At 40.0% G+C, this 14,673-nt stretch overlaps 1 protein-coding gene across 3 annotated transcripts in view; it reads right to left on the bottom strand.

Annotated features, from left to right (window-relative positions):
• LOC105482286 (RP1 axonemal microtubule associated) overlaps positions 1-14,673 on the bottom strand; it is a 328,970-nt gene that overhangs the window by 117,201 nt on the left and 197,096 nt on the right. For all 3 annotated transcript variants that reach the window (XM_071068238.1, XM_071068237.1, XM_071068236.1), the window contains 3 exons: positions 14,504-14,658; positions 3,408-3,466; positions 3,039-3,083 (listed from right to left, as the gene is read on the bottom strand). In XM_071068238.1, the coding sequence (XP_070924339.1) occupies positions 3,039-3,083; positions 3,408-3,466; positions 14,504-14,658 (259 nt within the window). The remainder of the gene's footprint in view (positions 1-3,038; positions 3,084-3,407; positions 3,467-14,503; positions 14,659-14,673) is intronic.

The following is a 14,673-nucleotide window of genomic DNA, read 5'->3' on the forward strand; positions in this document are numbered from 1 at the left end:
AGTGGTGAGCACTCAGCAAACAAGAAGGCGAGGACTGCAGGTGTGATGGATGCCAACACTCCAAGCCAGGAGAATGAGTGGCAATGGCCACATGAGGGTGGGAGCTGGACCTGAGACTTCTGAGGTAAGCCAAAGGGGGATACACCCTTAGCGAAAGGTTGGACTCCAAATAAGGGGTAGTAAAAGGAGCTTATCAAAAACCCAACCTGTCCCCACAAAGGTTCTGGTTGAGAAAAGAGTAATATGAAATATAATAACAATAATAATCTCCCCTGACAATTAAAAACATCCTTTCAGGCCGGGCGCGGTGGCTCAAGCCTGTAATCCCAGCACTTTGGGAGGCCGAGACGGGCGGATCACGAGGTCAGGAGATCGAGACCATCCTGGCTAACAAGGTGAAACCCAGTCTCTACTAAAAAATACAAAAACAAAAATTAGCCGGGCGAGGCGGCGGGTGCCTGTAGTCCCAGCTACTCGGGAGGCTGAGACAGGAGAATGGCCTGAACCCAGGAGGCAGAGCTTGCAGTGAGCTGAGATCCGGCCACTGCACTCCAGCCTGGGCGACAGAGCAAGACTCCATCTCAAAAAAAAAAAAAAAAAAACATCCTTTCTTTCAGATTTTAAACAAAGCTAAAAGCTAAATGTAGCTTAATATGTTAAAAAATAACACAACAAGATAAATCCAAAGACACAGAAGATAAATACTCTCTCACGCACACATTTTTAGTGACTGGGGGCAGGGGGCAGTGAAAATCAGTCCCTCTAAAGCAAGAACAGTACAGTCCCCGAAGTCGAACCACTTGCATTCAAATTCTAAATCTGTTTGTATGACTTTAGGCAAGTTATAAAAACCTCTCTGTCCTTTAGTTTCATCACCTGTGAAGTAGAATAATGATACAACCTACCCCATAGGGTTACTGGAGGATGAAATATATAAATTTTTCTGGAACACTTAGACTACACAGCAAATAATATACGCATTCACTATTAATGTTACCATCACTGCTTCTATTCCACATCGTACCAGGGACCTAGACAGCATATTAGGATAAGAAAAGGTGTTGTAATTCACATATGATATGGTCTTCATAGATCATTCAAATTGTATCTTGAAAAACCTTCTAGAACTACAATTTAAATTTATTTTTTATTATATAATTAATATAAATTTATTGGAATTAGTGAAGGGGTTTAGCATAGTGGCTGGATATAAGAGCAATATGCCAAAAGCACTGATAACAATGAAGAAACTCAATCCAGCAATGGATACTGAAAATATTCTCTCACAACCAAGTTCAGTCTAACTCAGTTATGTAGTTAGTTTTGCTATGAAGAATGATTTTACCTATATGAATTATAAATATTTAAGATTATAAGGTGTCAAAGTTTAGAAAACATGTCCTAGATGATTGTGGGAATTAATAAAACATGGCTAGGAGTTAGTAATGGTGCACAATTGTACTTAGTGTTGATCACCTCAAAATGAAAGTAAAAATAACTTAGTTGAGTCCTTTTTCCTTTTCTCCTTTAAATTTAAATAGCATTTTGGTCTACTTTCTTCCCCCTGAAGCTACATAGAAAGGCATAAATGACATACATGTGCTTCATATACTTTCAAAATCTAAGACTCATGTTTGCTTTTCAACATTCTTAACCACATGTAACACTGCCTCAATAGATTAGACTGCTTAACATTTCAAGGTTCTTTCCACACCATAAATTAGCTCATTCACATAACTATGAGATCACTAATGTATTTCCAGAATCATATCCCAAGAAATATGAAAGGTCGCATTATTTAGAATTTAAAAATGAAATAAGACAGAACCATTCACAAACAATGACAGTGTATCATAAACTAACTAAACTCATTAGTCTTCGACTAATCCACTTTTGAACTATAAAAAATATACATTTTAATGAGGCCATAAAATAAGACAATAGAAATAATTAATTACAAGCAAGTATTTTAAAATAGCTTATTTTAATCAAATTTGATGAAGTATATCTAACAAAGTTCTAGGTCAACACATTCCCTGTACATTGCAACTTCATGTTTGACATCACTGATGTTGATTACATGGCTTACATTATTGGCAAAGGACTTCTGATATTTTCAGCCTTAATTATAACCTTCATTTTAAAACTATTAGCCTTTATTACCCACATATGCCCCACCAAGTTCTGGTATTAATGGATAATTTTTCTACTTAGAATATCATTTCAAGCCTTATTACTTGATGGTTTATTGTAAGACACAGACCTCTTGAGGTCCTTTAAAATTATTAAGAAATTCTGGAACCTTAGTAAAATTATGACCATACTAAGAATCTGACACATGAACAGACTTTTCCTTACAAAATAAATAACAAAAACTAAGCTGAAACACAGTTCCTAATATAAATAGATAAGAATGCTAGTTTAAGCTTGAACTGTTTATGTCTCAGCAGCCATCTTCATCATTATAGGACTTCATGAATAAAATAATGTTAGCACTAATCTTTGCCTAGTTTCACACCACTGTAGAAAGTATATCCATTTTTGAAAACATAGAGATATGGTAACCTGGTATGCATATTAGTAAACAGTATTTATCAATTTCATTCAGATCAACTTTAAAAATGTAACATATTAATACTATAATTGCAGATTGATTTGAAGAGGATCTAATAGAAAAAGATAATTACAAAAACTTTAAAAGAAAACTAAGAAACCAATATGCAAATAAGTTTTTTAAAAAGTACAATTAAAAGAAGTTAATATAATTTAACCGTTCAGAAAATAATTATTTTCCCCATATATTTAAATGATTGAAGAGAAGCATTAAGGAAAAAAGCATTTGGGCCTAAAGTTGCTGTCAGTTTCTTTATAAATCAACTATACTTTAATGCTTATTCCTGTGTTCATTTTAAGTATTTTTCAATCAACAGTTAAACTCAATAAGAATGTACTATAAAAAATGTGTAAGGTTGGTAATCTTGAAACAGAAATGGATTATTTCAGATGATTAAAAGATGAAAAGTGGCAACAACATTTACCATTTGCTTCCTCTTGTATTTTAGGTTGATGATTTATTTGCATTTCTGCAAAAATAAAAGTGAAGTGCAGTTAATAATAGATCTGTCTGATGACATCGTAAATGGGAAAAGAAGAAACATGAGTTTAACTCTTTAACAGTGGCAAATCCTTACGTTGATTTTTAACTTCAAGTAGAGCATATAACATTTCTAAGACACAGATTTACATATGTTTTTATTTCACTGTGAGGAATACTATAAATCCAACAATAAAAGATAAATGATCAAAGGGGCTGTTCTGAGGAAAACTGGGGAATAGTGTTCCATGATGTCCAGATGTAACAAAATCATCTTGTACTTCCTTCTACCGATGGTTTCAGTAATCCTCACCTTGAAGATAAAGTTCAATTTCTGAATGAATTATGCCCTGAGACATAAAAGGAAGCCATCTGAGGAAAAAGAGAGAGAGAAAGAAAGAGAGAGGAGAAAATAGAGAGAAAATTAATTTCTGATTTTCTCAATTTTAAAATGAGGTTGATTCTGCATTAATTTTGCACACTAAATGTTAACTATAAAATTGCTTTTTATATAGTCAAACACAACCCATCCTATTACATACTCATCATAGCACTAAGAATGGTATCATACCTGTGGCTTGAAGAACGAAATATATACGTTGCTAACCCTGCTAACCACCCACCTCTCCAGGTTTGTCAGTCGTCTATCACTATCACCTGTAAAAGCAAATGGGGCTCCAGCAGAGCACTCCCAGTACCAAGCTGGAGCAAAGGGCAAGGGCGGGTTTCAGATTTTGAGCATGGTACCTGGACCAGCCTAGAAAACATGGCCTGCACATTGGTTGCAGGGAAACTTGGCACAGAAAAATAGACTCCCTATTTTAATATTTCCTCTATGAGAGTTTCTGTCTTGCTTTCACCTGACTTCCTCTAAAATCTCTTCCTCGGTGTTTGCGAAAAGAATATTACCATTGGCCAAGCGTGGTGGCTCACACCTGTAATCCCAGCACTTTGAGAGGCCAAGGCGGGTGGATCACAAGGTCAGGAAATTGAGACCATCGTGGCTAACATGGTGAAACCCCGTCTACTAAAAATACAAAAAATTAGCCGGGTGTGGTGGTGGGCGCCTATAGTCCCAGCTACTCGGGAGGCTGAGGCAGGAGAATAGAATGAACCTGGGAGGTGGAGCTTGCAGTGAGCTGAGATCACGCCCCTGCACTCCAGCCTGGGCAACAGAGTGAGACTCCATCTCATTAAAAAAAAATAATACATATATATATATAACCATAAAAGTTGGTGAAATATTATCATGTTGGAAAACGTGCTTCGGGTGAGCTAATCGCTGATCCTCCAGGCAGCTTCCCCCTAAACCAGGTAAACTTTAGCGTTAGAAGCTCCCTTTTGAAGAAAAGTTCAGAAAACCAGCTTTGCCATTTACTGGCTTTGTGATCTTACTCTCCTGAAGCTTACTTTCTTTGACTAAATTACCTGCCTCATAGCAGTGTTGTGAAGCTGAAATGAAAAGTCATGTACAAGTATTTTTTTTTTTGTAGTATTACATGGTATATCAATTTTATTATTGCCCACAAAAAACATGGTTATTGCTATCTCACACACTTACGCATACTCTCATTCCTTCCATCCTTCCATCTATCCATTCAATAGATACTTAGAAAATGCCTTGTGTGTGCAGGCATTTTCCTAAGTGCTGGAGCTACAAGAAAAACAAAAGAGAGAAGAAACCTGACCTGAGGAGCTTCCACTGTAAAACAGAAGAAAACAGATATGTAAAGATATAAATGTAACAAAGTGTGATGAGTGACTTAAATACAGATGTTATAGGAGAAGAAAGAGACTGACCAACTCAATGGCAGGAATGGGGAAGTGCAAAGGAATGAAGAACAAAACAATTCAACAAAGAGGTGATACTTGAGCTGAAGGCTGGACAATAAGTAGGTCACGAAGGGCACCGTAGAGGGAGACAACAGCACTGGCAAAGGTCCAGAGTCCAATGAGATTCCATGAGGCTGACACACAGGAGGCTGCTGGACAAGATGGGGTAGGGGCAGGGGTTGTGTGTGGGTTACTCAAGGATCTGACAATGTCAAGGAACTTAGAGTCTGAGCTGTAGGACTGATGCCACCACACTAGCCTTGCAATCAGCAGATAATGGGAAGGTGTGGGGTATAAAGGCGAACTGTGAGCTCACAGTCCTACCCAGCTGTCAGGGTTGCTCATCTCTCCATTTTTCCAGAGCTAAGAGAAATTCCATTTCCTTCTGACCACTTTAGCTCACAGTGTTCTTTCCTCCTCTGGAACCTAATAACACACATATAATATATTTTGCACATTTAGTCAGCTCCTAATTATGCAATCTTACTTTATTAGTTATGTTTTGGTTTATGTATCCCATCTTTCCAGCTACATTGTTATATATGTAGAGTTTACTTTATATGCCTGAATAAAGGCAGTCAGCTTCATGTTTAAAAATACAGACTTCAGGGCCCAGTGCAGTGGCTCGCACCTGTAATCCCAGCACTTTGGGAGGCCGAGGCGAGTGGATCACCTGAGGTCAGGAGTTCAAGACCAGCCTGCCCAATATGGTGAAACCCCATCTCTACTAAAAATACAAAAATTGGCCAGGCGTGGTGGCGCACACCTGTAATCCCAGCTACTCAGGAGGCTGAGGCAGGAGAATCACTTGAACCTGGGAGGCAGAGGTTGCAGTGAGCTGAGATCGCTCCACTGCACTCCAGCCTGGGTGACAGAGCAAGACTCCATCTCAAAAAAAAAAAAAAAAAAAAAAAAAGAAAGAAAAAGAAAAGAAAGAAAAAAGAAAACAGATGTTAAATTTCAAGTAGAGTCAGATTGCCTTGTTTCAAAACCTGGCTTCAACATCTACTGCTTGTGCAACCTTGACCCATATTCTTAATCTGTGTAACCCTCAATTTCCTCATTTGTAAATTATGGATAATAATTGTAGCTACACAAAGGACACAGAATTAAACATACATAAATGTATTACAGTATAGTAGTTCCTACTGCATTTTCTGACTGCCAAACACAGTGCCTTGTACACAGTTGGTGTTACAGAAAATATATTTGGGGTGACTGCCAGTCAACCAACAATCACCCTACTTTTCTCAGATGTGCCATAAAACAGTAGGCCTTGCATAGTGAAGGAAGTTTTTGCATTAGGACAAGAAAATTTCCCCAAAGCCAGTGAACAGATGGGAGAATTGGAGCAGTATAGCTTGAGAGGTACAGTGATGATGTTAAAGGAGTGGAATGAAAAGCAAGCAGCAGAAGATTGCTTGACCAAGACCACAATCCATTCTCTGCAGCCAGCCATCAGCTAAAGAATGCCTAAACCCCTTGGTCACCAGGGAGCTCCCTTTCACTGGCCTAGCTAGGAAACACAAAGACAGGGGCAAAAGTTCTCTTAGTGTTTTAAGATTAGACAACTGTGGAATGTGTTGGGGTGCTCCTGCCTTAAAACATGCAGGGTGTTTTGCTGGGGGAAGATGTATAACAAGGTAAGGAGTAGTACAGATTATATTTAGTCTGAGATATATTTTATATTTGTCACACATTCACATTGAAAACGGCAGAAGAAATATTTGAAGATTCTATGTCTCCACCCCCATCCCAAAAAAATGAACAAGACTCATTCCTGCACCTCATTCTGTCAGGTTCCCACCATCACTACTTGTCACTTTCGCACCAAGGAATGGCACAAACTGACAAAGAAGAGCACAGAAATCTGCAGCAGCACAAATACATGCTCAGAATAGCAAGAAATGATTAATAGTGGCCTCTTTCAGGAAAAAAAAAATCAGCAAAGTTAAATGATTGCTCACTGCCTCATGATAATTTTTATTATTCCCTTCTCCCTATAAAAATTGTATTTTACATTTCTGTACTTTATCAAAATTTCAACATCTTTTTTATCTATATCATTCATCATCTCCCCTCACCCTTCCCACCTCCGCTTTTCCCAGAAAGGGAAAATAAAAGCATTTGTAGACAGGCTGAATTATTTTGAAAATAAATAAATGCATAAATTATTTGTAATGAGACATCTGAGTATGTTACAGAGGGAACTCATGCAAAGATTAGGTGACCTCTAAGGTTTCTTCCAACTTAGGATTCCATTATGTTTTCCATCCATCGTCCTTACCCCCCTCCCTCCTTCCTTCCCTTCCCCATTCCTATCTATAAATATTTGCTAAATCCATACTCGGTACGAGAAACCATACTGGAAAATAAAGAGAAATTTATGAGACCCTACCCTTAAGAAGCATATCATCTGGTATGTGAGACAAATACGTTCACAAACAATGGCAGTGCACTGTTTGGCAAGACTTGCACAAAGGTCTAAGTCAAGTGCTGGAGGAATTTAAAGAGGGTAAGGATGAACACAGTTCTGACTGGCAAGCAGAGAAAGCTTCATGGCATGGATAACATTTTGTCCGGGGCCTTAAGGGATAAGAATTTCAATAAGCAGAAGAAAGAATAAAATGAGCTAAAACAAATGAGGGAAAAGAGTAACAATATCCCTGGAGAATGTCTAGGGACAGAAGCAAAACGTACTCTACTCAGGAGAATTGGAAGAAAAGCCTAGAAAGGTAAATGGCCAAGGCAGGGGGATAATTCATTTTTAATTCACCACACACTAACACCTTCAGCCAGAGCTGGCCTAGGTGTAAAGGTTCTCTTGCCAGCTATACTTACACAGAAGAAGGATGCTGTTCAAACAGGGCTGCCCCTGCTTCTTTTCCTGACCCTCTCCACAAATGATATACTCAGTCCTGTTCTGTATAAGGCTCAGCTCATGATTTACTCACTAATTCACTAATTTAGCACACACTTTCTGAGTACCTATTATGTTCTGTGTATTTGTCCTGTGGACACCGAAGGTCTTCATTACAACCTCCCAAGAACACGTGCCTTATGTTTGCTTTTCATGGAATAACTGCCAGAGTTGCCACAAGGCAATTAAGCAAGGAGAATGCTTTGTGAATAATAATGATGGGATGGTAGAGGGGTGATTATCAACCTTGCTTCCACGTAACAATCTCGCGAATGGAGATGCGGCCCTGCTGGTATGTGAGGCTGCAGTGACAGACCAGCAGAAACGCAGCTCTCTACCAGGCCGTCAAGGTGGAGCCCCCTTGCGGTGTGGTTGGTCAACTAGCCACTTCAGTTTTTCAAGAGTGAGATCCTGAGACAAGTAAACTGCGTTTTGCTTAAAAATCTATACCAGTGGCTGGGGGCGGTGGCTCACGCCTGTAATCCCAGTACTTCGGGAGGCCGAGGCGGGCGGATCACGACGTCAGGAGATCGAGACCATCCTGGCTAACATGGTGAAACCCCGTCTCTACTAAAAATACAAAAAATTAGCTGGGCGTGGTGGCGGGCACCTGTAGTCCCAGCTGCTGGGGAGGCTGAGGCAGAAGAATGGCATGAACCCGGGAGGCGGAGCTTGCAGTGAGCCGAGATCGCGCCACCGCACTCCAGCCTGAGCCACAAAGCGAGACTCTGTCTCAAAAAAAAAAAAAAATTCTATACCACTGGGTCACGTCTTTTTTTTTTTTTTTTTTTTAACTTATGCTAATTCTAAGAATCACTCTTTGGCTTTTTGTTGTCATTAACACTTAAAAATGGGTATTAAGTGACAATTTCGTTTATATATGTCTTAGTGAGGTTAAGATACAATTAAACCTTTTAAATTTTATGTTCTAATTCCAAATCTGTCTTTTAATATGATTTCCCTTTGGGCTTATAGTGTCTTGATTAATGCATGCATTTTGGTTGAATTTATTACACATGTAAATTTAACCCATTCTATTTCAGAAACAATGATAGGAGCTGAAAGTAAAAATATAAGACATCAGGCCAACCTTGGGGAAAAGTGTACTGAGCTGGAGCAGTAGGATAGACACATAAACACATACATATAATTTAATGTAGTAAGTGCTGAGTTAATGTCAGATGCCTTGTGAAACATGTACAGGAAAATGAGTTTCCCAACCTGTGGCTTCAGGAAATATCTCCTAGCAGAGGTGACACATCTTTTGTCAACTCACCAGTAAATATACACATGAAAGCCTACAGGACTCCAGGCACCAGGGAATGGCCAAGAGTTAGGTAAACTCAGATCCAACAGCACCAGCTGAGAACACAGTGAAGGCCCGTGAGGAGCAGAGAAGAACCTGTCTGCCAGGCCCTGGCTGAGCTGTAGGCCTGCTGTGTGCCCAAGGCCAGCTTTTGGCTGCAAAGTTTCCCCTAGAGAGTGATTTCAAGGATGAAAGGAAGGCCTTTAATTTGCCTTGCCCAAAGGCCTGCCTCACCTGCCTCACCGGCCCACAATTGTTTCGGTGGAACAACAGACTCTTTTTTTCAACAATTAGTAAGAAGGTGCTGAGGACAGTGAAAAGGGTATGGGTCTGTGAAGTGGCATTCCACCTACCAGAGGTATTCAGGATTTGCTGATAGTCTATTCTATCCATAGTGGAAAGCTTTTAAAGTCTTCTTTTCTTATACTTTGCACAAAGGAGATAATCTCAACCTTTCTCAAAATAAATAAATAAATAAATAAATAAATAAATAAATAAATAAATAAAATTTAAAAAGCCAAGAATCCTGAATAGAAATAAGACAGGAACACTTTAAAGGTGTTAGCTGCAATGTCAACTCTAAGGAATGCTGTGCAGCATCACATCCTTATTCCTCAGGTGAATGTGCCTCAGGGTCACTCCACCTATCTGACCACAATTTGGTTTTGAGAGGACAAAGCTGGTCATGCTGCCTTGCCTTGACAAGTCAAGTTAGATCATTATATTTGTTTATTTGTTTTTGAGACAGAGTTTTTGCTCTTGTTGCCCAGGCTGGAGTGTAATGGTGCACTATGAGCTCACCACTACCTCCACCTCCTGGGTTCAAGCAATTCTCCTGCCTCAGCCTCCTGAGTAGCTGGGATTACAGGCATGCACCACCACGCCTGGCTAATTTTGTATTTTTAGTAGAGACAGGGTTTCTCCATGTTGGTCATTCTTTGTAGTTATTTGCATTTAACTGATTGATTTCTGCATTTGTAAGTTCTCCTTCTATTTAGAATTTCCCTAGATATGGCCTTTATTTCAAATAACTTGCTTCTGCAAGCTCGTGTCAATGTCATTTCCCAAACCAGTCAGGAGTTACGGAAGGCAACATTGAGAGGCTTTTGACTCTCCTTGTTTCCAGGCCCTCTCAGGTCAAGCAGGTTATCAAATAAATATTGTGAATGGTATTGTTTCTATTAAAAGATAGATGCTAACTTATTTTTAATAATTTCACATTAAAGTCAAGACTCTCATATACACATGCATACACAATAGTTCAAGTTTGTTAACACAGAAAAATCTGGAGATTCCCTAATTTAATGCTAAACAGTACATTACAGAATCCACTCAAAAAGCATACTGGGTTAAATAGTGTTCCTCCAAAATTCGTGGCCACCTAGAACCTCAGAACACGACCTTGTTTGGAAACAGGATTTTTGCAGACGTAATTAGTAAAGATGAGGCCATACTGGAGTAGCATGGGCCTAGACCAATGACGACAGTGTCTTTACAAAAAGATAAGAAACACAGAGACACAGACACACAAAAGGAAGACAGCCATGTGACAATGGAGCAGAGGCTGGAGTGATGCAGCTGCAAGCCAAGGAAACCCAAGGATGATCAGCACCCAGCAGAAGTGGGGAGGGTGAGGAAGGACTGTTTCCCAGGCCTTCCGAGACAGTGAGGCCCCGATGACACCTGGATCGTGGATCACTGGCCTCCAGGAACTGCAAAAGGATATATTTCGGTTGTTCAATGCAATCAAGTCTGTGGCAATTTGTTACGGCAGCCACAGGAAGCTAATATAAATACTAAATAAAAATATTTGCATTAATTCATAAAGACAGTTGAATGTCTGCCTTATTCAAATACAAATTTTGTTTGCTGCAAACCTCAAATAGCCAAGCCTGCAGTGTAAATGGTAGAAATTCAGTGATGTATACCCCTATCTATATTAAATGTACAAAAGACAGAAAAATAATACCTTCAGGCATAGAAATAAAATAAAGCCATAAGGACGTGGGTGTTCAATTGAAGAGGGAAAAAGGAAAGGAGGATGCACACACTCGCAGGCAGCCTCTGTGATGCACAGAAGCAGTCTCCTCCCGCGGCTCTGCTTTGTGTCTCACCTAAGCATTTCCCCTGAGCCCACAAAAGGAACAAGCACTCGGTGGTCTTTCTCTCTGCCCTAATTCAGCTGTGCTGTAAATTCTTGTTCTCTGAGGAAGCTCCAAGGAGCATGACCGAGATTTTCTTTCCTTTTCCCTTCTGTGGTGTGCACCTGCGCATTTTGGATGCCTGCACCCCAGAACGAACTAGCCACAATGAACATGTCCAGCATCATACCCTACCCATCTCCCCCGCCAGGACTGTCCAGTCCAGCTCCTGTGTGCACCCGCGGGTCTCCTTTCCCCTCAGAACAGCCTTCCAGGCTCCGTGGACACAGACCTTGACCTCATATGCACAGAAAAGGCTCTGGGAGCACAGAAGTAACTATAAGTGGCTTCAGAATGGTCTTTTTCTGCAGTAGAAAGAAACCTGCTATGCCACAAGTTCTATTCCTGGTGCCACACTCTTCTGCTTCTTTAAGAAGTAAGAAAGTAGGACCTGTCCCATCTCTTTATAGCTACATAGTAGAAAGGAATTATTTTGGCAACTTACTTTCTTTATCAGGGTATTATATGAATGAGCACTAGCCACCATTTATTTAGGACCTACTATGAGCAGGGTATTAAATATTAACATTTAATATTTTATATCTGTTACATTATTTGTGATTGTTCAATATATTTTATAACTAAAATTCTTTCAGATACAACCTGTTGAAATTATAATAATTAAGGTATCACTTATGTTCCTTCCTTCCAAAGGAGGCCATGGTAGCACAGCACAAACAAGAAGTAAGGTAGTGCAGGGGCCGGGTGCAGTGACTCATGCCTGTAATCCAGCACTTTGGGAGGTTAAGGCAGGCAGATTGCCTGAGGTCAGGAGTTGGAGACCAGCCTGGCCAACATGGTGAAACCCTGTCTCCACTAAAAACACAAAAGTTAGCCAGGCATGGTGGTACACACCTGTAATCCCAGCTACTTGGGAGCATGAGGCAGGAGAATTGCTTCAACCCAGGAGGTGAAGGTTGCAGTGAGCCGAGATCGAGTCACTGCACTCCAGCCTGTGTGACATAGCAAGACTCCATCTCAAAAAAAAAAAAAAAAAAAAGTAAGGTAGCGCAATAAATGATGGGTGACGAAGTGAAATGTATGTGTAGACATGGACAGTGGCAGTGAATGCATCTAAATTATCCACCAGGAGATTTCATATTTAAAAGAAATCAGCTAAATTAATGTGACAAAGTATATCAGAACATAAGATGAAAATCCTGGATGAAGCACACTCTACCTCTTCTGATGCAGGGAATAAAACAGAGCTGCCCCCAGTGCCCCAGAGATGCCTGTGTGCTGTGGGTGGGAGCAGGCTGGGAAATGATACCCAAGTCCTCTTCAGTGCTACGTGTTACTCATCAGATGGGGGTGCCTGTGCTGTGCTAAGTTCTGAGTACACATTGAGAAAAGAGAAAAAATATTTGTAGTTTGGCCAATTAAGTCATACTACAGGCCAAATTGGAATTGGAACTTGAGGCTGGATAGGATTATAACGGGGAGAATAGACCAAGGAAAGGTCCTCCTGAGTGAAGACTAGCACTCCAGAGGACAGAAGCAGAGTGGAACAGAACTTGTTTAGGTAATTATAGGGGTCTAATTTCACTAAGATCTTGCAAGAGGACTGCTATAAAAGCAAATTGGAGGGGGAAATATAGAGTCAGATGTTACAAAGCCTCGAATGGAAGTTATGTTTTGCTTTGCTTTTGTGGTAGGCAATGAGGATTACTGAAGGTTTTTAACAGGGGAGTGATGTGATTAAAATACAGCTTTTAGAACATTATTTTCCCCCACAATTTTTCTTGAAACATTTTCAGGCAAAGCGATACAATAAAATATTAAAGAATAAAATTCAAAATAAAAGAAAGGAGAAATGAGAGAAGAAAAGATAAAGTCAGAACGATGCTAGTTAGTACCACAGAAGAGCTAGTTTGGAAGTTGTGGGCAGGTAGGCTGGGAAAGAAAGACACAGAAGACAATTGGGAGACGACGGGGATGAGCTAGTCTTGATGAACAAGGGCATCAATCAGGGCAGAGGTAGTAGTAAGAGAAAAGAAAGGATGAATTAAGCAGACACTCTGAACAAGGAATTGACTGAATTTAATGACTAAAAGGCAAAAAAGACGAGGGCTACTGTGGATCTCACCGCTTCTGTTCATCCGCAGTCAGCTCCAATCATCTTGGGTGTTTGCAGTTTTTAGTGGCATGCCTTTAGGTCTTTTAGTTGAATTGCCTCATTATTTTTACTTTTTGCTTAGTACTTAAAGTCGCAATTTTCTTGGCTAAATCCAGACCGTTGAATTTCCCCTCTTCCCTATTCTGCCTGTACTTTGTTATCTCATTTCCTGTTGATTACCTATTTGGAAAAAGAGGCTACAGGGCAGCCCTCGATATTGAAGATTCAAATTTTCAAAATGGAACCCCAAGTTTCTCATTCCCATGCCCACAACAGATTGGGTTTTAAATCAATTCGTAAGTCTGGGGCCCAGCCTATTCCCTGTGACTGAGAGACCAAGCAACAATAAACATGATTGCCCATCTAGCCGAAGCTAAGCATTTTCTTGAGAAATAGCAGGGCTCAGTAAAGATCCAGAGAACCAGCCTTCTTGGAAAAACAGGTGACACTTTCTTAAGCAAGAAGGTGTGGGATTTCTATGAGGAGGTTTGGTGAAGGAAGTATATGTGGGACCTGTGTCTCAAGCCTAGGCAGTACAGGGCCGGGTCAGGAATTTAGAGAGCTGCTTTCAGGACTGACCCTCATGGGGCTCAAGGAAAGTCCAACTTATCCATAATTTAATGTTTGTCTTCCTTACGTTCTGTTCTGAAAGTTCTTTTCTGTAAACTTCTCCACACTTAATTTCCTTATGAAACTGTTGTAACACTACAATTTTAGTAATGTAAAGAAACCAATAGTTAAGCAAATTTTCTCACTATTTATGTAATAATTTCCAATATTAAACTTTTAGTCCTTCTGTGACACACAGAACATTGTGGTAATAAGAAATTATAAGATAAGCCTTCCTTATAATGCTTAGCAAAAGATTATTTAAGCAATCAATGAGTTATGCATGATGTGGAATCTGAGTTAAGGAAATAAATCTGTGACCTAAAAGATACACACCACACACACACACACACATACACACACACACACAGCATCATCCACAGTGCAGCACATTCTTTTGAAGTACCTTGGAGACCAGCATTACCTTTGACAGGTGAAGATGGACTTGGATGTGGTGCCGGGCTCTCTGACTACGACTTGTTCACAGTACCAGTACTGTGATTTGTCACTGGCCTCACAGCGCAACAGCACCTTCTGCAGTTTTCCAAGCGACACTGCTGCTACTTGAAATTTATCAATCTGGTGTGGGAGACA

This window comes from Macaca nemestrina, chromosome 8, assembly GCF_043159975.1.
Source record: "Macaca nemestrina isolate mMacNem1 chromosome 8, mMacNem.hap1, whole genome shotgun sequence".
Taxonomy (NCBI): domain Eukaryota; kingdom Metazoa; phylum Chordata; class Mammalia; order Primates; family Cercopithecidae; genus Macaca; species Macaca nemestrina.